This window comes from Pseudochaenichthys georgianus, chromosome 24 (genome assembly GCF_902827115.2).
Source record: "Pseudochaenichthys georgianus chromosome 24, fPseGeo1.2, whole genome shotgun sequence".
Classification (NCBI taxonomy): Eukaryota; Metazoa; Chordata; class Actinopteri; order Perciformes; family Channichthyidae; genus Pseudochaenichthys; species Pseudochaenichthys georgianus.
Window position 1 is genome coordinate 8418018 of NC_047526.1, and position 25142 is coordinate 8443159.

Consider the following 25142-nt stretch of genomic DNA (forward strand, 5'->3'; position numbering starts at 1 on the left):
TCAAAATAAGTATAAAATCTCATTGAAAACAAAAAAAAGGCTTGTTGTTCTCCACGGCTGCTTCTTTTAGAAACTTTCAGGGAAAAACATTGATTCGATGAGGATATTGTTTCCCTGACCTTGGCTGCAGGTTGGCGTCGAGGTTGTGAGTTTTATGGACACCTTAGACGTAGACATTCCGGCTCAACCTCACTGTGGATAATGCGTATTTTTTAGAGCCCCATTAGTTGGCTCAATGAAGATAAAAGCGGTGGCGTAGGCATCGCCTCCTACGTCAGCACGGGTCACGGGTTGTCCGGGGTTTGTGCGTGACAGAACGGGGGAATCCACCCCTCTCTCTTACCCTCCTCTATGGTGATGTGAATGGTGATACACAGGGGAAGGGAGGGGGGGGGGGGGAGAACTGGAGGGTTGAGCCAGGAGGGAAGGGGTGTGCCATTATAAGAAGCCTCAGAGGAGGCATGCGATCAGTTGTTGAAAACCTTAGCCTGAGGATACGAGCTGAGCCACTCAAACTCTCCTGTTGAAGCACAGAAGGAGGACTGAGAGATCTTTACGTCACAGAAACAGGTAAGGAAGTGCTCAACAGTGACTTTTGTTGTATATGAGTGTGAGCGTATCTGTGTGTGACTTCAAAAAGAGTTAATTAGGTAAGGACTTGTTGTGTCTTCAATGCAGGAACCGTGGCTAATAGATCCTTTGGGGATTTTGTTTTTAAAGGGCAACCACTGTTGTGTTTCTCTCCCGTTTTCGTTTCTTCTTTCCGGCTTTGTAATCTTGGATTTTGACCTCGGAGGTGACGCTGTAAATAACCCAACTCACCTGCAGTCATTTTTTTTTTCATTACTCTGATTGTCTCCCTGCGGCTCTGAAGGCACCACAGTCACAGTCAGCAGTCCCCACAACGCACCTGATAATTACTCAATTAACAAGAGAGAAAGTCTCGGATCATGCTGAGAATGCAGTTAAAGGTGTACCTGATTTTAGTCTAATAGAATACAGTATAAATATATGAAATCGACCAACAATCCAAAAAGTATTATAAAATGTAGTTTAATGACACTGAAAAAGCTGGATTTTGGAATCCTTCCTCAAATTCTCACTAATATTTCAGCTTAATTCATCAAAATAGCACTAGTGAATGCCACTTCAAACGCATCTTAATTTGCCCTTTTTATGAATTAAATACATCACACAAACGCTTCAAAGAAGATTGAAAAGCCATGTTATAGGTGTACAGGTGTCAACCTCAAACAATTGGGGGGAAAAGTAGTGAACGCTGTTAATATGCTAAGCATGGTAATAATGATTTTAATGATCATGGAAATTAATGTGCATAATCTTGTTTCCCATTATCAGTAAAGACTATACTGGCGCAGATGGGGGAGGGGGGGGGCTGTTGGGTGGTTAATGTGCCATTTACAGATAGATGACTTCACAGAGGGGAAATGTTGGATGAAACATGTTTACAGGAAGCAGTCAAATACAGTATTTTATAAATCTAATACACTAATTATAATAATGGATTTTACTACAGAAAGTGGCATGATTGGCTGATTTAGTTTATTTGTTTTTTAAATGTTAGAAACCCAACAGAAATCTAAATATGTGTATCCCACAACAGGCCGCTTGATATATGCATTTCCATAAACATATTATATATTTTATATTTCTTAATAATCTAAAATCAGTTTCACTTAATCCAATCATCCATCACATTTTTGGCAGATTTCCTTTGCAATTAATTTATTTCGTCTTGTGCCAATACATTATGACACGAGCATCTCTCTCTTATCAGTTCATACGAATTCAGTTAATAAGATTACCGCTGCCTGTGCTGAGATTAAGCTAAAAACGGAGTACAGGATTTGTCGCCCCGTGTCAATATTCATTAAGGCCGCTTGCAAATCCTCTTTGTGATAACATGATGAATCACAGCAAAGTTACCAGAGTATCTTTGCACTTGCATCCAGCTTCACCTTGATAAAAGTGGCGAGCATGTCCAGCTTTCCAAGATTGCTTTCCCCCTACCGGGTGCATGTCCAATGGATTAGTGCAGGTGTCAACGCAGCTTAACAGTGACCAGATCAATGATGATGACACCATGTCAGCTGCCTCACACTCTGCAGAATTTCAGCTATTCACTTCTGGTGGGAAGCAACACCGCAGGAGTCCGTCATAAAGGGCGCAATGTCCCCTTTGTGTTAAAACCTTAAAAGTCAAGAGCTGATTTTTGATAATATGACATTTCTTTCCGGTTTTCAGAATGAATTCTCGAGGGGTTCGCTTGATTTTAGTATTAAAACGTCTTCTTTTGTCAGTGCATGCAACTCTTTTTCCGGGTCTCATATCAAAATACTTCCAGCATCCACCATTTCTCTTTTAACCCACAGACCCCATCACATCTAATCCTGCATCAGCTTCTGTGACAGTTTATCGAAGGCGATGTGTCTCTAACTCAGTGTGCTATCATGCAAGTTGCACAGGGAGAAGATTATTTCGCAGCCATTAAGACAGCTTCATGGGGCTTATACATGAGATAATTGTTGGTATGCGTCCCTCTATGAGGGCAGATCAGATGCTGGGAAATGATCTACCCTCAGGTGCTAAAACGTTCCCAATTAAAAGAAACCCTGCGAGTACAAATGATGGAAACAATAGTAATCATATGCTCAATTGATCTGATATGATGGGGATTTGGATATAAAGCGCATCACATCTCCACTTTGTATCGGTGCAAATGTGCATGTGAGATGCGGGATATGAGGAGGAATCAAATGCGGTTTATGATATTTCCACTCAATGTGTGCGCTCTGCAGTCTACATGAGATAGGATGTCCTAAAGTATAGCGAGATAAAGGCACATAGTTATCAAAACGTGTGATTTTTCCACCAGATATGATAATAAGAATTTGTGCGATAAAATAACTCATTTACACAATCTTATTTTTACGCTTCAATTGAGCTGCAAACCATCATGAACTCAGTGCCCTTTACTCATGACTTCTTTCCCCGTATGCTGCTCATACTCTTTGTAATGCTGCTTCTAGGTGACAAGAACTAGATTAACAGATAGATAACAGGTTCAATCATAAAACCTGGTGCAGCCGTGGCAGACGCCTCCAAATTGGATTAAACGCATTCTCTCAGATGAGTCATTTCAGGATCCTCAGGTCCTGAGTGGAAGGGCACAACTCACCTTCTCCTGCTCCTCTAAAGTCTGTGAGTCACACGCTGTTTATCTGTGGCTGTGCAGGAGGCTGTGTGTGTGAGAGATCGTCATCCTCAAACTGAAGGGTTTTTTCGAAAAGAGTAACGTGTTATCAGTGTTTCGACAGGACAACAGGGGTCGTGCTTGGTGTGGATTTCTGTGGTGATGCATGGCTCTTGTGGTTTTCTGCTGGGTTGCTTTTTAGCTTTGAGCTTAGGGAGGAATTGAGGGAGTGTAGGGAACACTGCTGGTAAGGCCAAAGGTGTGGCTTAATGAGTGTGTGTGTGTGTGTGTGTGTGTGTGTGTGTGTGTGTGTGTGTGTGTGTGTGTGTGTGTGTGTGTGTGTGTGTGTGTGTGTGTGTGTGTGTGTGTGTGTGTGTGTGTGTGTGTGTGTGTGTGTGTGTGTGTGTGTGTGTGTGTGTGTGTGTGTGTGTGTGTGAAGGTGGAGGAGTGGGGTGATTAAAATACATTTAAAATGTAATCAGAATCAGAAATATTTTTACCCCGGGGGAAATTGGTTTGCGTGATTAAGATAATTGAATAACACTATGTGTATAATCATAAGAAAGTCAAGTAGAATGTCCAATAAAATATTTTAGAAAATAGAATACAAAATATTTGTATAAACACAAGAAGCTAACATAAGAATGTGCAAAAAAAGTATTTAAAAAAGAATAGAAAAAAACGATATAAATATAAGAAGTTAAATGAAAGTTCCATTGAAAGTTCCAATGAAAGATAAAATAAAATAAAATACATTATGAATATTTAAATGAACATGATAAACGAATTTAAGAATGTGCAATACAAATATAAAACTATTTACCTAAGGGGTTCAGATACAAATGTGCTCCTTGTACTACGATCTATTGCTGTATTAGCATTAATAAGATATTCATACACATTTTTTTTGTTTCCTTTGCAACTATACAGTTTTGTCTTTTTACAGCAATATTGAGTGTAGTTGAAAACTGAAGTAGTTTTCCGGTTTCCTACAGCCCTGAAAAACCTTCACTAATAAGATGAGGTAGCCTAAATAACGCCTGAGAGGCAAAGCAAGGGCAGGAAAACATTGGAAAGCACTCAAAGAACATTGCACTAAGTGCACAGTAACTGAAGGTGACTCAGATAAGTGTTCCAAAATTGTTATCACCTCGAAGATGTTCCGAGAGGTTTTTATTTGAGAATCGTCACAATACTATAAAGGTAAGGGGAACATGTTCTCCTTGTACCGACTATTACCCCCTCGGTCATTTATATCCCAGCGTGTAAATCATTCATTTTGGGAGGCAGAGTAACCAAAAACTAATCTGAAAATAATTCAATTAGGGTGGGCCTTTCAAATGAGTTTATAGAGTGCAGTGTAATTGCAGGCAATCAGTGACCTAAGAGCGATACAGTTTCTCATGTCAAGAGGCTCGCCTGATGACTCACCACATATTGAGAACTCAGGAGCCTGGTTTAAAGGAAATAACTCATTTAAGATTAACCTAACCCTTTGTAATTTTGATCTGACCAATAAATGCATTAAAATGGGGATTAGAATATTCTATATATATTTTTTCTAATCCATTGAAACGCTTAACAACTGGGGGTCACAGGGCACTTTAATGAAAGGTACCTCCCTTCTTACCTTTTGGGGTTCAAGCCGTAATTGTCAGAAAAGTTACCCATCGTTGAGTTTAAAAAACAAAACAAATGGTGGGTTCCCTGCTGAAATCTGAATGAAACTAAATGTTTCCGTGCACTGGTGCCCCTGTGTGTAGCTGGTGCCCCTTTTTGTTTGCCCTTTGTCCTCAGAAATCCTCAGTCTGCCACTACGCAAAACCTACATTCAGGATTTTGTTCAACCAAAAACACAAGTTAACTTTTCTCTTATTGGTATCTACCCATGCATACAGTATAGTCTTTTTATCTGGCCAGGCTCAGAGACATTCACGTCAGAGATGACTGAACCCCAATAAAATGCAGGTGAAGGTAATTTGGTTTGTGGTGCTTAACGTCCTACCAACTGGGTTCTGTACGTCTTTTCAATTAATATGTTCCTCCTTCCTGATTCTTATATTAGGTTTTTCTATCTCTTTTTTATTTAGTTCTTTTAAAAAATAACGATTTGTACAATATGTGTAAGGGTCTTAGGGTACCTCATTCAAAATCCCCCAATTGTTGCCAATACAGTTTTAATAAATGAAATATGATAGTTAAATGTTTGCCATGGGTCCTAGTTTGAAGTATTACACACTATAGTGTAGTATCTGTAGTGGGGAGCGAGCTGAAGCAGTCACACAGATTTCATCATGGGCTCTGTCTTTTTTCCTTTTATACAAACAATGCAAATACTTTCCTAAATAATAATCATCGTTTTTTTCTTCAGGTGACATTAATTACAACAATGATAATGTTTGATAAGAAGGTATAAGTTAAAAGTCCCTATGATGGTCGTTTTGATGGCAGTAGTTTATTCTTAGGAATCCAGTAAGTAGTCTATTATAATGTTATTTTAAAAACCCTCCTGTTGTCTTCAGGTCAAATCTGACCGATTTATTACTTTCATCAATCATAACTTTTTTGTTTTACATTCGATTGCATTAAGGCTTTGTGATATCCTTCACAGGAGACATTTGAACATATACAATTGCTGATCACCACTTTCATTGCATTTTGGATGATTTAGTCAACTTTGTAACACCCATGGTGTCCCGGTCAAGACCGCCATAAAGAAAAGGAATTAGTAACCATCCGGATCAGATCAAACACACGATTACATTTTAAATGTATTTTAATCACCCCACTCCTCCACCTTCTCACACACACACACACACACACACACACACACACACACACACACACACACACACACACACACACACACACACACACACACACACACACACACACACACACACACACACACACACACACACACACACACACACACACACACACACACACACACACACACACACACACACACACACACACACACGCGCACACACACACTCTAGATCAGTGGTTCTCAATTGGTGGGTCGCGACCCAAAAGTGGGTTGCAGACCCGTTTCGAGTGGGTCGCAGATGTGTGAGTGAAGAAAAGAAAAAAAGGCCCGATGTTCTAACGCTGTGCATGCAGTAGGCGTTGGACTGGAAGTACCGGAGACCATAAACGGTTTTGAAAACTTCTGTCACATAGTGATCATCTTCTCAATAAAACATCTTTGCTGATGTTCTTTCGAGTCTTCTGGCCAATCAGAATCAAGATTGTTACCGGAAGTCCCCATACGGAGAATAACTTTGCGGTAGAACTATTCTTTATACATCCATGGGTTCAACTTCAGATAGAAATGAACACATAATGAAATAAGACCCCCGGTTTGATGATTGACAGGTCACAGAACAATGGGGGCTATCTACCCTTACCCACAATTTAAAGTATTTCACACAGACTCTCTGCTATTTGCTCTTCTCTCTGTGTGGAGCAGCAAGTTCAGCTGTCAGAACAAAGTGAAAAACAAACAATGGCATAAAATATTATTAATATGTCGGTAATAGATTTATTTATTTTCTTCTCAGAGTGTACCAAAATGCGTAGTTGATATGTTAGTATTTATATTGTTTAATAGATTTGAGTGGTTCAAAACGTCGGGTCGCGATTTGGCACACCTGGCACTCACAAACACACACACACACACACAGAACAATTTGATACATTTCCCGCTCTTATGTGCCCATCCCCCCACATGGATCACACCTGGCACACGCAATACATGTCTATGTATTGTCTATTCTTTGTATATTTACTGCAGTTTTTCATGTATATCAGTAGTCTGATACAATATTTACAGTTTGAAAGGGTGTTAAATGAAATATGGTGATGATTCATGTTTTTTGTGTTAATGTAATAGCAGTTCAAACAGGACGGTCAAATTTGACCGCGAACACCAAAGTAAGGGGGGGAACGAAGACAATAGAAGGGTTAAATATATTGTTAGAATTAGGGTTAAAAAGTCAACAGTAATGCGCGTCGCTAAAAAAAAATCCGTATCAATCTAGATAATTAACTTTCACCAAAACAACTTCATATCAAATAAATAGTCCCTATGAAAACATGTGTTTTGAGCAGCCCTGTTTCCTAGATTATGTTTACATACATGTGTTTGTAGGATGAGGAAATTAGCATCATTCTTCAAACACAGGAAGGGCTTTATTTGTGTGCTGTGCAATTTATGGTGAAGTGTTCATGGTGAGTAGTGGGTGCGAAAGGGCCTGCAAATTGACAGGGTTTATGTCTGTTGTTAGATTTAAACAGCAAAAGTATTTTTGGTTGAAGCTTTGGTTCATTGTAGAAACTAGATTTTAAAATGATCCAACTGAAAAAACCCAACCGAGAAATCACAGAAAATGTTTTTAAAACATTGACAAGCAAACCCAAAACTGTCTTCAACACCGCTGTTATTTTTAGTTATTTGCAAAATTAACTCCTTAAAGAATGGACATCAAGTGAGAATTAATTGGGAAATTATGCATTTTTTATCATTATCATGGAGCCTTTTTTGCCTATCCCCTTTCTCCATTTGCACACTGAACTGCACGTAATTAGCCCATTATCTCAGATCAATGCTTTTTCAACAAGCGTTTACAGGTCAGTGTAAGGTGATAAAACACTCATGAATCTCCTCAGGTTCTAAAGAATTAATTAGTACCATAAATGGCCCATGCATGAGATGTAAGGTTTTTTCATCATTTTTCGAAATGACCACATCTTTATGCAACACACTCTCACTCCCTAAGCGTCCAATAGCGACGTTTGGTCAGTGTCCGTGGCGTCCAATTGTGACGCCCCTAGGCTCCTTCAGCGTCATAAAGGGACGCAAATAGCTTTCAACTGATTGCAATGTATTCCCATCTGCGTTGGGATTTGACGCTCATGGAAGCACGGCATTCGTTTATGCCGGCTGCCCTTAAAGGTAATGTGAGCGTCCATTCCCATTGGATAACGGAGAATTGTACACCCGGATGTAAGTATTCCTCTTACTGTCGATTGATTTTACAGTGACATCTGCACTACTCATCGACTAAAAACACCAGATTATCCTTGTTAATTACACAACATTGATTGGCTTAAATTGTGTGCAATGCTTTTGTATTTTTCCCCTTCAATTCGGAAAAACAAATATTTGTTCTGAGTAAAGGATGGCAGAAGACACTACACTACCCAGAATCCCCAGCTATCGTTTGGACTACACCATGTGCTCTGTTTGATAAACCCCGTGATAGTCCTCAAACTCTGTGATTGGAGAGTGTGCTCCGAGGGTTAAGCCGATTCTCGAACAGCACTTAAAATGGGATGGAACCACGGCAGACTGTCCAAAACTGGATTTGAACGGGTCCACCGCGTCCCCCCTCCCCCACCCCGTCCCCAGAACTACACATGCTGGCTATTCTGTTTCGCAACATGTTCTCTATGGCACGTCTCTACTGGGAGTTGTAGTTTTAAAAGACGTTTTCGTATTTCCCATAATAAGAAGTTGCCAGTATTAAACTGTGTACATCCCTGGAGGTTTAGGGGACAGGAAACACTCACATTTAAAACATATAATTAATAAATGGGTGAAAATTGCTTGTGCCCATTATGGGCAGTATTAATATATATACCCACATGCCAGCTAAGGTCAGAAGAGCTTTATTTAACAGCTGGTCTTATGTTTGTGACCCCTGTGTTAATTGATAACATTACATTACATTAATTGATAAGCCTGAAACATGCATTTGTCAAGGTTCAGAGGCACATTTTGCAAATATGGCAGTAGCCATCGATCAGCTTAAGATAAGATATACTTTATTGATCCCAAGTTGGAACAGTTGCGTTACATCAGCATGTGTAACAGTTAAATATGCAGTTGTGTTTATTTGAAAATCATTTAGTATAATCACACAAATTCTGTGTTTTATATTCAACAATTCTGTGTTCTTTATTTATTGATTGTTCAATACCTGACAAGGCCGGAGATGAAATATCTACATCTAATAAGAGTATAATACATTATGTATAATATCAGTTAAAATAAGTGCTTCAACATAGTTAACATTGCTGGAGGTATGCACACATATTGATAGATGTCTTGTAATGCACTATTGAGGAACCTACAACCCAAGTTTTTCATTCAGTGCAGAACTACACCACAGTTGTGTAGGCCTATATGATATGTCAATAAACCTTAGAAAATCTTGAAATCTTGAAAGGGATGTGCAAAATAGTCATTACATACAGTCTTTAATTAACTAGTAGTAGAGAATAACGAGTAATGAATATACTTTATAGGGATCGTATTAATATCTAATAATAAAAATAATTAAATTCAATAACATGCTTTAACCACCAGGTGTCCCTTTATATCAGCTGTGCACCTTTATGGTGTAAATACAGCCTATCTACCAATTGGATCAAATATAAAAGTGAGCCGAATTAGTGTTGATACTGCAAGGAGACGTATTGTGTGAAAAGAAATGTAAGATGTTGTTTAATGGCTGATATATTTATGATCCACGTTACGTTTTCAGTTCCTCATGTTTGTCTAGAAGTCTTCTCATCAGGGCTCTATAAATACAGAACTACGGCAGATATGTAATATGTAATGCAGCCGAACCGTGTATTACAATGCCATTATGTGATGACTTTCAAAGAGAAAAGCAAGCACACTCGGAATAAAGTATTATTATTTATTTTTAAAAATGTTTTCGGTTTGTTTCCGGTATTTGTTAATGACGATGTGCTGTGAGATGTGAGACTGGAATTGCACAGGGGGAAATAACGTAGGCTATCTTTAGATGCGGATTTTGTTAAACTAATATGTTTGCGCTGTGGACCAACATTATACATTGACGGGGAAGGGGGTAGCAATAAAGATAACACCATTAAACAGTTACACAACATAACAGAAATAATATCGATAGCAGCGTCCCTAGCAACCACCTTGGTAACAATGAAAACGTCGCGATTTCCTGAAGTAATCTTCGTAATAACTAGCAAACTAAAGATCATGTACATCGACTGCACACATACTCTGAAATAACAATTCATATTTCTCGCATCAAATGACATCAAAACGCATTTTAATGGCCAAACTAACTTTAAAATAGGCATTTTCCACCGAGAATAAAACGAAGTTCGGCCGCGTTTTCTTTTTCTGCAGGGAGAAATTTGAAGATCATGTGACATAGACGCCAGCCTTTGGAATGAATGGTGAAAAAAAACGGGGTTTGTCAAACAGAGCACATGGTGTAGTCCAAACGATAGCTGGGGATTCTGGGTAGTGTAGTGTCTTCTGCCATCCTTTACTCCGAAAAAATATTTGTTTCTCCGAATCGAAGGGGAAAAATACAAAAGCATTGCACACAATTTAAACCAATCAATGTTGTGTAATTAACAAGGATAATCTGGTGTTTTTAGTCGATGAGTATAGTGCAGATATCACTGTAAAATCAATCGACAGTAAGAGGAGTACTTACTTCCGGGTGTACAATTCTCCGTTATCCAATGGGAATGGACGCTCACATTGCCTTTAAGGGCAGCCGACATAAACGAATGCCGTGCTTCCATGAGCGTCAAATCCCGACGCAGATGGGAATACATTGCAATCAGTTGAAAGCTATTTGCGTCTCTTTATGACGCTGAAGGAGCCTTGGAGCATCACAACTGGACGCCACGGACACTGACCAAACGTCGCTATTGGACGCTTAGGGAGTGAGAGTGTGTTGCTTTATGCATTCCATCTTCGGTGGCTCTCCTGGATCCACACACCACTGGAGGACACTCGAAACCTCAGCAATACATCACTAAAGATAATAGATCTCAGCTGTGGATATGGAAACCAGAAGATGAGAGTAGGAACAAAGGGTGTGTTAGGGCAAGAACAGAAATGGATGCAAATGCGTGAAAAAAGGAAACAGAAAGAGAGACCTCTAGGTTATCTATGCATTAGCAGACTCCTTTGTGTTTTTTCAGCTCCATGCAGACGCCTAATGGACGAGATAGAGTGAGTAAGCGCTTTGTCAGAGGCGAGCATACAGCTATTCTTCTCCCACACTCACTGTGGTGACACCTTGGCCCCCTCTCCACCCTTCATTAAAGCCGCTAATGCTAATTTATCCCACCGTTAGCTTTATTAATACACTTGCAACTTTGTCACCGGTGCACAGGCTGCTCGGATGCCGTGTTCCTTCATTCACTTGTCGGGTAGGAACACAAAAGGCTGTATGGAAAGCATTGATGCAACCAAGGAGTCTAAAGATATCAATGCATAGTATATATTTCTTTGTATCCTGTTTCTGATTCCCCTACACCTTATATAACAAGATAATATGAATGGCAAACTACTGGAAGAGTATGAGGATCAGTCATGCGAGGGGGAAGAGGGGGAAATAAGAGAGAATTAAGTCAAAATCTCCACAAACAAAGTCAAACTTTCAGAACTCATGACACCTCCACATTTGTTTTGACATCTTCACTTTATTCTCGAAATGCAGAATGCTCCTCTCATTCTTCGATGTACCTATCCCTTTCTCGTCCGTACAAACTCAATTAAATGGAGGGAAAATAACAAGAAACAGTACCACAGAGTTGTTTATGTATTTCAGGCAGTGGCCAAATTGTACTCAGAAAAGAAAACCAAATACATGGGACTCGTGGTTCTTTTATGAATGCTCTGATTGCCTCCTCTGTGTTTAAAAAGGAAAAAACATTCCAACTTGCAAACACGTAACATCAGGGTCTTCGTTAACCCTAATGGATGCATAAAACAGCATATTTGTGGCTAAAAGCTTTCATTTGTGCGAGATGGAAAGAATAATCTAAAAGTAAAGGCACATCAGGCCTTTCGTTATAGTTCATGTTCCTTTTGCTTTCATGCCGGCGTTCATTTAGGTGGGCTAGGTTGTTTGTATTTGTGAGTGATGAAGATCTCTTTTAAAATGCAACTCTTGTAACGAGTTCCTAGGCCCCTGGACGGATTATGCTGCTGTGTAAGGGCCCCCATTTCCTAGCGACCACTTTATCCGTTTGCGAAAGCCATATATCGACTCTATGCACCCAGTCATCTGCTAGCTTTGTCAGATAGATTATGCAAATAATATGAAATGTTAGAGGTGGCTGAAATAGTATGCAAATTCATTGGCAAGGGTGGTTAAAATGGACCCAGAGCAATATCATGACCAAGAACTGCATCATTACTGGAACAGAGCAGAAAGATGAGTGTGCATGTCATGGCTCAAAGTGTCATAAATGTAAAGGGCAAAGATTCAATTTGTAGTTATTGAGAATGAAAAGTTGTGACTCCTTCTGCCCCCGGTTGTCACGAGCGCCCAGGGATAATAATCATACCAAAGCATGCTGAGAAAAGTGTGATGATTAAGACATGAAGGTACAAATAAATCACTGTAATCATTTTTTTTGGATGAGTCTCCCCTCTTGGCAGTCGGGGGGCGCTATGCTCTTTGGTAGATGTGAATCAAAGACAGAACTTACTTGCTCTATTACTTGTTACCAGAAATGTGTTAGCATGTAAGCACTTCAGGCTTCCCTCATTTCAAAGTCAATGGTCTTGTTGAGAGGTAATACAAGCTTATAATATTTGTTTAAGTTTTGTTCCATTACATAACAGTTGTCAGTAGACACCCCACTGGTGAACATGTATGGCTTTTATGTGTCTTAAAATACAGAGGTTGCTAATGGCTACATGAAACCACTAAACATCATCAAGCCAAACATCAGCCACAGTTAGCTTAGCGGAAGTGAACATTTGTGACTGAAATAGTGGTTTTTATAGCATTACGACTGCTCTTTACTTCTGGTGATTGCATCAACATCTACAAAAGTAGTGTTAATATGCGGAGATTGTCCTGGTGAACAAAACGTCTAAGTATCATAAAGGTGCGTATTCCACGGATTACTTTTTCTTCGAAGTTCCAAATTCCAATGGAAAGATCACATTTGTTTTTCGTCAAGGGAGCCACTCTATAGCATCTCAAAATATGACTGAAAATGGTGTTATAGATGAGGAAACACAAACTGTGTTTTGGCTGATTTTTATTTTAGCCATAGTAGTCAATGCAGGTGACTCAGAGAGTTCTGACCAAAAGACAAGGAACCTGTGCAGTGATGGCCAAGTGCTCACTATTTGTCTTTTCTAGGAGCTCACCACTTGACTAAAGTACTTCCACCACTTTTTCCAAATTCATCATAGGTAAAAAATACAATCCTCTAACCTTCATTGCTCTTCAGTGAACCAATAACAGTCATTTGAAGGTGCACTCCAGCAATTTAGTATTGCACTTCAATAACATTGGGGGTCTTAGCAAAGACATTTTTAACAGAGAATTGTCAAATTGAAACAGCAGAGGCTGAGATGTCCTTCCTTTAAGTTTGGGTAAAACTTCAGAAACACTAAATCCTACACTTCCCATAATGCCAATGTGGAAAGCATCAATCATTAGTGCCTGCCCATCATTTCAAAATCTCCATTCTGTAATGAAGACTTTATATCAAGAGGTGATTTTTGAGAGTCCAATCATTCACCCATCGTGTGTTCAAATTCAGGTCAAGTTTACAATCTTATAGACCCTTCATTTGATACTCGTTTAAAAAATAAATGTGTACGGCTATAGGTCTGCCCATGTCCTTGTCCTGATGAGTAATACAAGTTAGGATGTTATTTCATTTGGTCTACCTCACCCAATCAAACTTGTAACTTCTATTTACACCACAGCATAAATAAAACATTGTTTCAGGCCATTTGGTCAGCTCAGCCAAAGGGGGCAAATTGGCTATTGATTAGGCCATTTTTGCCTGTATTTATGTACGTCCCTGTTATCAAATCAAGTGCTCAGTACATGTCCTATGAGCTCTGTATTATTCAGTTTCTAACATGTTCAATTATTCCTTGTGGAAAAAAAAGAATCGATTACATTCACCTAAACTCGCTGGACTTTGCATGCTTTCCATATTAATAAATAGATTTTTGCCATTCGCAATGCGTCATACCAAAACTATAACGCCGATATACACAACCTGAAAGTGGCCTGTGTAGGGGAATATGTCTCTACATTCAATGTTTTAAAAGAGCAGGACTCACTCCTGTTAATACTATATACTATTGGGTAGACAAGGGTTACGTGCAAACAGATGTACTGCACTGTATGTACTGAAACAAATAAACATTTAGCAAATGCAGTCACTTTAACCCCTCCTGTGTCGATGAGTATATAATACATATCATTACACACGCTCACTTTAAACATCTTGAGGCCGCAGTCTGATGAGAGTGTACTGTAGCCCATTAACACTTAATATCCTTGACAATTGTTTCACACTAACAATAATGGCTTCCATTCTAAAGAGAGATGGCAGCATATGATGGCTTGGCAACTCATACCCAGAACTTTTAGAAAGATACAAATTGCTCTCCTGCCAATTCATCGAAAGCCAGATTCAGCTACATACATCTGCAGGCAAATGTAATTGAATGAGGGAATAAAGGTTTATCATATTTATGTATTCCTCAACTCATCCTAGAAACTTGTAAAATTGAAATAAAGTTCTAAAGCGTTATGAGGATATATTAGTTGTCTGCAGAAGATTTAATAATGTGCCCATATAGTTTAACTTCAAGCCTAGCTCCCAATGTTCCAACACGAGCCTCTGAATGCGTGTTCATACACAAATGGTCTCCAAACCATTGTCTAATTATGAAGCTAAAGACCGACATTGCACCACTTATCAATTTGAATAGTGTTGACAAAAATCCTGCATATTAATACACTGGCAGAATATGATCAATGTGTGAAAGCTGCATCTTTGTACTGCTGGAGCGTATACAAGGCCTACACCATCACTTACTTTCACACATGCGTTCATCTTACTTAGCAGGGGCCACTCCGGAGCACACAACAATATGAAATGGGATTAGTCAGCAGGCTAGCAAATGATCATCACACAAAAACATCTAAGCCAGGCAAACAAACAGGTCCCTCTATTGATTTCCCAAAAAGCCATTTATATATTTGTAGATGGGCCAAAGTCACACACGACTTGTTTCATATGCTATCGACTACGAATGGTGATGGCACAGTGAAAACGGTCACGGTGTACTAGTTCTTTATTCCCTTTCACGTCAATGTACCTTTCAACATGACACAAACTCCACGCATTGTTAAATATTGTATTCACTCTCATCAATAAGATGTCTTTACTGGGGGATTGTGTTGTGGCTCACTGTGACTTCTACCACTTGTCTCTGGCTGTGAAAACATCGAGTGTGAGCTCCATGTGAGCAGATGGGGGCTTGTGCGGGTCAACAGGACATTGGAAGCATTTTTTTTATATTTAATACTGAATAGCATTGCATCAAACTATTCATAGCATTGGAATACTTTGGCTAAGTACATTCAGTAGCCTATAGGTTACAGCTTTTGTGTTATTATAGAAATCTCAAAGTCTTCACTGTTTGTATATTGCACCTGCTTTTCAAACCAGTTATGCCCTAACCCAAACCCTTACCCTTTTTTGATTTTCTAAAAACACATACAGAGTTATTTTCTTATTTTCGTATCTTATATGCAGTCTTAAGCCATAAGGAATACAAAGGAAATCCAAGAAATATCCCTAAACATGCTCATATACTCAAGAGATATACATTTACTGTAAGAGAGAGCCAAAATAAGATTGAATATTGGAAACAATCACAAGTTTACACAAATATGACTCTAAATAAATGCTAATGCTGTGTATGTGCTAGCTGTGTTGAATTATCAACAGTTAGCTAACAAGTTTGTCATATCAATGTAAGACAATAATATTTCCTCATATATTTTCAGTGTTGTGTTAACAGCTTGTTTCCGCTGCTCCAGCAGTTAGCATCACAAGGTGTCCCTCGAGAAAAACAAACTAGCCCACATCACGGTCTTATTACTTTGTCACCAGCGCTATGCTAAAGGTGGCTAATGCGCTAAGCTAAAGGCAGCGAGATGGCGTCTAGTCTCTCATCTTGTTAGCAACTGCCGTTTTCAACACACGTAAAAGCTTCATACATTTACAAATGGACCAAAAATTACCTTCATGCAGATAAAGTGGATTTTTCTTGGAAACGAGCTAAAGTTATGTTAAAATGCAGTGTTACTTACCAAATTGCATCTGATCTGTTGATCTGTGAGATCTACATCTCTGGAATCATCTCAAGCACTAGAGGTGTACAATTTAAAGGGGCAAGTGTTTATGGATAAGCAAAACGTTTAAAAATTCCCCAACTTCAAATTGAATGAAAACTACATAAAGGACACGAATACATTGGTTCAGCTAAGGCTAAGCCATGGACTTGGTTCATACAGTATGGGTCTGGTTGTTCAACCCAGTCGCATAGTATTTCGATTTTCCCCTTTTTTTCGTGTCACACAGAGCGATTTTAAAAGCAATGTATTTCTATTGGTAGTATGTTTCGTGCCTGCAGGCACGTCTTTTTCTCCGGTCGGGTCTTGGAAGACCAGAAGCTGTGGGGTTCATAAAAACATGTTTTACTCAATATCAAGCCACAATTATTGTTTTTATTTTAAATCGTATAATGTCGGACTTTTGTTGTCGTCTGTGAGGAAAAGAAATGGGACTCAGAGCCTCAGAATACTGAAATCTGTATTTTTTAAATCTTTTTTTCCTTCTAATTTGTTATTCTTTTCTAAATAACACACTGTTATTTACTCACCAATAACACACAATTATCCTTGTTTTTATTTATTTGTTTAATTCCATAATCTCGGGCTTTTTTGGCGTCCGTCAGGAACTGAATTTGATATTGAGTAAAAACATGTTTTTATGAACCCCACAGCTTCCGGTCTTCCAAGACCCGAACGGACAAAAAGACGTGCTGCAGGCACGAAACATACTACCAATAGAAATACATTGCTTTTGAAATCATTCTGTGTGACACGAGAAAAAGGGGGAAATCGTGTTGGTGATCAATAGATTAAATGTCGTGACTATAACACGAAATGCCATGAGACTGGGTTGGGTTGTTGGTGCGGCAGCAGTGTATAGGCAGAACCAATCTCTGGTGTTGTGAGTGGCTATTTTTTTGTCGTTATTTCTGTATTATGGGATGATATAGCTCTGAGTGACAGGATAAATTGAGGTCGGGAAGTGGAGGTCAGACAAATACACTGTGCACCATGGCTCACAGATTTTTTACCTCTAGCTTTTGTTGATATTGGGCTCAACAAGGTCTCCCTGATGTCTTTAAGCACAGATCCTCTCTCTTCTGCTGTATGATATCCATCAGTGATCCACCCCTGCAGTGGCCGCTTCCTGCCCACAGGAAAATACCCAGGTTTAAGTCTCTCTTCAGCCCTCCCACACTGTCCATCTCCTGATGTTGGCTGAACACCACCACCAACGCTTTGACTGACCGCCCAAATCCAGCTAATGATTCCTATAAACTGGAATTGATTCAATGTTCGTGTCGCTCCGTCTGCTTTCCCCCTGTAGGCTGGACCCAGGCTTTATCTCACAGATTCTCCAGCTGTTGACCCTTGTTTTATACTATTGGGCCCGTTTGTCGCTTCCTGTCTGGCTTTGCTGAGCGATGAAGATCCCTCTGTGGTACTTGGCGGTGCTGCTGGCGTGTCTCTTCACCCCTGGACGCAGTGACTGCCCGGGGGACTGCGTGGCCTGCGGTCTGCTCCTGGAGCAGCAGCAGCTGCAGCAAGCCTTCAACACCATGGTGAGTACGTGAGTGTGAGCATGTGTGTTGATAAGAGCATCCACCATGGCAACAGTGCCTTTAGCACCCTGATTAAAGTGTGTTTGTATATTCAATCACCATAAGAGCTTCTGCGTAATGCGTTGTTTGACACTACTTTGTGCACTTTGTTTGCCTTTATGAGAGTGAATATGGGGGAAGAATAATGTGATTTTTTTATCTTTCACATGCTTTGAAATATTATTTTTAAGTATTTTATCAAAATAAATGTGTGTACTTTTATTTGTACGGTATTATGGTGGTTAAAGGAATAAAAAGCATATGAAGTACACATTTACTGTCAAATAAAGCCAAAAAGCCTCTACACAAATCTTTTCCAAACTATTTTAAACTTTAAAAAGAAAACAGAAAGAAAGAGAAAACTAATCAAGTAAAAAAGGAAATAAAAAAGGGAAAATAAATAATACGTAATAAAGATAATTGATTTTAATGTATAGCAAAATGTCCAGTTGTAAGACAAACAAATAAAGAAGTATTTGAAATAAATTGCAAAAAAATAGAAAGGATGAGGAAAATATCGAACTAAAGAGGGGAAAAAATAAAGAGAGAAAAATAAATAATAAAGAGAATGCATTTTTGTTTAGAATCTAATTGTGAGTGTGTAGCAAAATTGCCAGTTGAGAAATAGGATCCAGGAAGTCCTGTTTGAGTAAGAGACCAGATGTAGTGATGAGCACCATACTGCTAAATACAATTCTTAAATAAAGCTGTTTATTTCTGAGCTCCTCAACATTTTGGAGATCTATTTCCTCCGGATAGAATTGGTATTATTTCTGTTTCCTATTGGAGGGGGTTATTTGCATGTGTGAGTATCTCCAGCACTTGTGCAATGCTTCGTGACCAACATGAAGACACCAGCTTCTGCACAGAGAGAACGCTCTCCGAATTCAAACCCAAACTCAAGTGCAGCACACAATCTAATTTCCAAACAGTGTGAGACGCGTCAGTGGGGTAAAAATAGTCCGGGGGCGTCCATGAATAGCTGTAGGATGGCTAATTTAGCTGATAATGATGCAGAGAAAGACAGCTGGGACCTTTTTGGGAGTTGTAATAGAACTCTGCAATTGACTGCTGCTCGGTATCATCAGCCGGGGCTTACATCGGTGACTGACACATTTTTATCAGTTCCTCATTGTGTTAGGCTGCTTTCCCATTGAGCCACAGATGGAATCTGCCAAGCAATTCCATTGTTTCCCCTCTCCAGACTGAAAGAGTGTGTGTGAAGACACCGGTGTTTGTTACAATGTCAAGAGCGTTGATTTATACGTGCACACACCTACACACCCGACTGCCCGCGCACCCAGACACACTCACACATCAAGTGTTTCCTAGTAGTAGCTTCCCATCCACTGACTGCACTCAATGCTAATCTTGAAGGTAAATGCCAGCAGATGTTTACATTTGTGCTCATCGTCCATGTAACAGCTTTTATTTACATAATTCTAAGCAGCTTCTGTATAATTTCTTCATATATAAAATCCTGATACATTTTTAATTATCTTCTTTAGAGGCCATTTGGTACACATAGCTGTCTGTTGTGAAATCACAACTTACAGTTTAAAGTGCAGCAGATATGGTATTCCTTATTTTTGTCAGTAGAATGACATCAAGTTTAGATTATTGTACACCACTGAAGTATTGATGGAAGAAGAGTTGTAGCTGTGATATATATGGAGAAAAAGAAATCAAAAGTAATACTCAAAATGTAAAGTTAGTTAGAAGATATAAAGTATTAACAAAAGTTTTGGGAAACTTCACACTGGAATAGGTTCAACTACAGCCAATCTATAGGGGGAAATCTAGTTTGGTTGAATAAAGCAACTTGGAAAATGTAGTTAAAGAATACGCTTAACACTAACCCAACGTTTTTTAAATGTCTCAGTTTTAAGGGGTTCTATAATGCTGCAGTAATTCCCTGTCAGAAAAGGCAGTTTGACAGCAAGGTAAAGAGATGAAAATATCCTAAAAATAGTTTTAACTTTTTACTTAAAACTTAATTTTTTTTTTTTAGGTGGCTAAAATACACTTTTTTGCTGCCTTGTACAGTGAATATCTGTTTCTCCCAACTGGGGTCGTTACGCCATTTTTATGCAACTACTAAGTAACTCTACCCTTTCATCCTTAAACGTATGATGTGATGTAGTCAGTTATCGTGATTAGACGTCCTCTTTGTTTTAGTCACATCAAAGGATCACATATGGTCTCATAAGATAACGTGTTGGATTGATGGTTGCATCATTATCATGGCATTTAGCCAGTTATGTGTAGAGTTCAAGTGTACACCACGGGGTGGCCAGGTAGATAACAAGGGTGACCCTTAATGCCCTTGTTCCCTGCATTCCTTAGATACGGCCCTGTAAGTGAGGAGTTTCTGTCCCCGATCCCAACAACAACATAATCCTATAAGTTTTTAGTTTTAATGACTTTGTTTGATTGATGGCAGAGCTTGTGACAAAGGTCCCCAGCCACAATTGAACCTGGGATGATGTGATTAGTCTAACCTTGACATCATTTTTAAGTCCAAACCGTGAACCATTCTCTTGACAAAATAAAGCATTTCAAAGCATCCACAATATGGATGAATCTTATAGCCTTTTTTATCCTATGGCCTTCACAAGTACACAAACACACACACACACACACACACACACACACACACACACACACACACACACACACACACACACACACACACACACACACACACACACACACACACACACCCATCCTCTCACTCATAAACTCCTTTAGATTGCTCCATTGATCAGACGTGGAGAATCCCCTGGTGTGCTCACTTAATTTACGATGGATAATTAATTTCCGCTCATAGATTCACAGCGGAACTCCCTATCCTCTCATCCCTTTGATGTGAGCAGGTTTTCCCATAACAATGCAATTTATCTAATATGTGAGAGATTTGACGAGTAAATGGGATTTGCTTCTTACCTCAAACTGAAATTTAACTCAGAGGCTTCGGGAGTTTAAGAAGAAGGGAGAAAGGAGAGATGTGCAGCTGTAGCCTATTTACCCTGTCTGTAAAGAAAGTAATGCATTGTGGTTTTCTACTTTCAAGAGTATTAATGGAAAACTCAGTCCTAAGGCAGCAGGTTAAGTGTTTGGGCAGAATTGTTTCAGGACTTAAAATACAAATATTGGTGCTCCCCTTGCAAACACGCTACGCAACGGCAACACTGCACAAAAACAGTGTTGATGTAAAAACACTACTGTGCCAAAAGAACATGCAAATTAATAAACATATTCACCAACACATGCGCAGCATTTAAAAACATTCACCAACTTGATGAAACATTGTGTTTTGTCAGTATGTTTGAAATGACTAGGTTAGCAACTTTAGCTAGCTAGCTTACAGCAGATCTGTAATAATATCGGAAGGAATTATGCTGTCACATTGTTAAAATAAACCAATAAATCCTACATTTGAGGTGGGTTTCCAGTGACAGTTGGCCAACTTTATAATCCCCGAATGTCATTGAGTGCTCCGGTCCCAGCTATGTGCATCACTATTTAGTGTCCCTGTTTCCGTTGTGAGCTTCTTGTAGCGAATAGTAAATGTTATTATTTGCAGCGTGTTGATTATGCCGAATCTTTAGTAAAAGCTACACATATATCTTAATTTGCATGTGTTTTGGCCACGTGTGTTCTTTGTCATTTGCATTGTTTTTGAGCATCGTATTTACAGCACGATATTCCTAATGGAAGTGTTTTGGGATGTTGTAAAGCCTTTGCCCATTGCCCCTGGTGTGGGCGTGGCCACCATAGTTTTGGCAACAAAAACAAGAATCATAGCTGATAAAGCAGATGAAACAAAGTTGAAATGTTCTTCATTTGTCCTTACCTTCATACTGTTATACTGTCACTGCCAACTGTCAGGTGTGATGATAGTAATACCGCACAGGGAGTCAGTGATTTGACTGTGACGAAGCACATTCTACATAAAAAGCGCCATTCCAAAATACAATGCATATCATTGTAAGAGCAAATGTATCATTACCAAAAGTTGAAGGGCCAATCTGAAAAAGATTGGACGTAATTTACCTGCTGTCCTTCAAACCGACTTGTTATTTCTTCCAATTTTGTGCTGTCAATCACTTAGCAAAGGTAGAAGTCCCATTTATCAAATGATGGACGTCTCATATTGGCACGTAATTTTCCGAACACGGCAGGAACAGCTAGCCCATTAACTCCCATGAAACACACGCCATGCATGTCAAGAGACTGCTTTCTCAGCCTGGGTGCGGTTGTACAGAAAAGTTGCATCACTTTTCACGTTAAAAAAGAAGTGTGATTGCGTTCCATAAATGATACGATGACCTTGGACAATATATCTATAAACCTTGCACTCAAATTAACCTAATCAGCTTATTTGCGAGATATAATACAAAAGTACAAATGCATCTGGAACTAAAGTGTGAAATTGTTCAATCATTAAGAGGCTTTTATCTTACTCCTCCTCACTGATGGCCTGATTAGTGATAAGGCAACATGAACAGGAGGTGAGTGTCTTTAGAGCTGCATTTTTCGTTATCTTTACATGAGAAATGGCTGCAACGATCATGTTTGACAAACCTAGAGAGAATGACAGACTCTGCAAATTCCCTCAGCTCGATGCAGTATTTCCTTGTTTTGGCAAATCAGTCTCTCGGCTTTCATTACTATTTTCCAGCTAATTTACTGATCACACACAGTTGGTGCTACTATGGTACTATGAGGTGAATGACGGCCCCCTAAAACTCATGGTTGTTGTCATGGATGTATGCTGCTGCTGTATGGAGTAAAACATTAGGCTAGTAGCTTGGCTAGTGAGACAGGTCAAGCCTCACTGTGTCACAATATGCTGTTGTCAGCCTGTTACCGTTCTGAATGTTATTAATCCATTTTGTGGCAAAACTATACCGAACTGCACATTTTTAAACATGTGGTAATCATTGTGAACTAAAACAAAGCTTAGGTAGAGGCAACAAAACAACAAAAGATCATGATTTGGGTTCAAATGTTTTTTACATAACTTACGTTATTCATGTGCATTCAGTACGTAGCTACCGTTAAGGATCTAAGTTAAGTATGTTATGGACACGGAAGGCAGTGTTCTGGGAGTGACGCTGTCTTTGCCACTATTTTATAGGTTATATAATAATCAATAACAGGAGACAGCATGCTGCTAAGCCCATGATGACACAAATGTATGCTAACGATGACAAATAACAACGACGATCTAATGGCATAATAAAACCTGAAGCGAGTGCATGTTGCCGCCTGTGGGGATTTATCTCTTTGTTTGACCATTCTGAGAAAGTGTCAATACGCTCAAATGAAACACCAAGAGTCTCAGCAGCCTGACTAAAGAGTGGGAAAACCTACAGATTAAGTCTTTAATTGGTTTTCAGGCCTTCGAACTTGTTGCCTCTAAAACTCTCTACAGTACTTATCCCCCGGCTGGAGAGTGTTTTGACATTAAGTAAACATAAAAGGACCACAATCTTAAACTTTGTATCATTCTAGAACCTAAACTCACTCCATCTCTCTGCAGGTGTGCTTGCTGGAGTGCGAGGGTCACGTCTCTGCTTCGATCACATGGGAGGTCTGTAAACGTGCGGTCAAGCTATCGCACCATCCCACACTTTCCGAGGTAGGCGCTCTGTTCAAGAGAACCGGAGAGGAGCTGGAGTTGACCTCTCTTGACCTGAACTCGGACAGTGAACTGCTGCAGTCTGCAACCGCAGAGCGCTTCCAGGAGGGGGAGCAGGAGGAGGCCCCCTTTGAGCAGCGCAGTGCCCAGTATGACTCATCACTGCTGGAGTCCTCCGAGGAGGAGGGGGGGGAGGGCCTGCGGGGCCTGGATCTCAGTCTGGAAGAGAGGGAGCAGAGGGAGCAGAGGAATGTGGAGAGTGACAGCCAGCTAGAAGTGGAAGAAGATGACGGCTCGGAGGCCATCACCTTATCCAAACGCTTTGGTGGCTTTCAGAGGGGGCGCCATGGATACAGGAAGCTGATTGGCTCGCCCATTAGGCCCCTACAAAAGCGCTACGGCGGGTTCATAGGTGTCCGGAAATCAGCCCGTAAATGGAACAGTCAGAAACGTGTGAACCAGCTGCTCAGGCAGTACCTGGGCATGAGGAGCAGCCGCAGTGGCCGGCTCACCAACAACCCTGTAACTCGGGTGTGGAGGCAAAACAAACTGTAATGTATTTCTGTTGCTCTCACCACCCCAGTTACCTCGACCAATCATGTTTCCAGCAGCTCACTCCAATTTGAAGTGTGACGTCACCAACAGACTCCGCCATCTTGCTGCACCTCTCTCTGTGTCTCTCAGTAATGAGGAATGTTTTGACCTTGATGTCCTTCTTATTAAGCATATTTTCATGCCATTATGTGAAATAAAATAATTAGAGAAGTTCAATTGAATATATTTTTGTGTGTTGGTGTAATAAAAGCGGCCAAATGAGTTCGGAAAACAGGTTCACTGCAAGCTTATCACCAGAGGTGAGTCCTGAGGGTGTGACATTTAAAACATGTTTAATGCACTTTCATCAATGTGTGGATGGGACTGAAGTAGCTTCAGTGTTTTTTTTTGTTTGTTACAAATGTCCAGCTCTCATGTAATAGACTTAATTTGGCTACATATGTGTCCTTTTCAAATGAAATGGACTAATTGGACCAGCACGGTGCTTTCAAGATGGTTCCATCAGACGGTTGGACAGTGCTAAAGCACAAACTGTTAATTACTATTTAAAGAATCAAATTGTCTGCGTGAGGAACATAATTAATTAAACACAATAGAGGTGAAATTGGTTTTCTGAAAGCACCAAAGCTCAGCATCTCCCCTGAAAGAAAAAAAGCCTTGTTCTCATTGCTGAGTATTGGCAAAAACACGTCTTTGTCCTTTCTAATGTATTCTGATTTTGGCCATTTATCCGGGGTTATTAAACTTGCAAGCGATGATTTTCTCTTACAGGAATGAGCAGCAGGTTGTCAGGCTCCATGAGGTTCTCTAAATGGAACAACACTGTCCTCTAGTGTTTGAGGAACAAACATGATGCCTTTGGATTCTGACTGGGGATCAGTTTTGCCATGTTCTCAGCTAAATTGTATGCCATTTTGGATTTGTCTGCGGTT

At 39.7% G+C, this 25142-nt stretch overlaps 1 protein-coding gene across 1 annotated transcript; it reads left to right on the top strand.

Moving 5' to 3' along the window:
* Positions 1 to 480: 480 nt before the first annotated feature.
* pnocb (prepronociceptin b) lies at positions 481 to 24426 on the top strand. The gene is made up of 3 exons (XM_034076262.2): positions 481 to 570; positions 17735 to 17969; positions 23557 to 24426. The coding sequence occupies exons 2-3, from the start codon at positions 17832 to 17834 to the stop codon at positions 24208 to 24210; spliced, it is 792 nt and encodes a 263-aa protein (XP_033932153.1). The 5' UTR covers positions 481 to 570; positions 17735 to 17831; the 3' UTR covers positions 24211 to 24426.
* The last annotated feature ends 716 nt before the right edge of the window (positions 24427 to 25142 follow it).

Bases quoted from the DNA above. Each gene is read 5' to 3' on its own strand.
- pnocb (XM_034076262.2), top strand. From the start codon at position 17,832: ATGAAGATCCCTCTGTGGTACTTGGCGGTGCTGCTGGCGTGTCTCTTC. The intron at 17,970-23,556 runs GTGAGTACGTGA...ATCTCTCTGCAG, and splicing joins AGCAAGCCTTCAACACCATG to GTGTGCTTGCTGGAGTGCGA.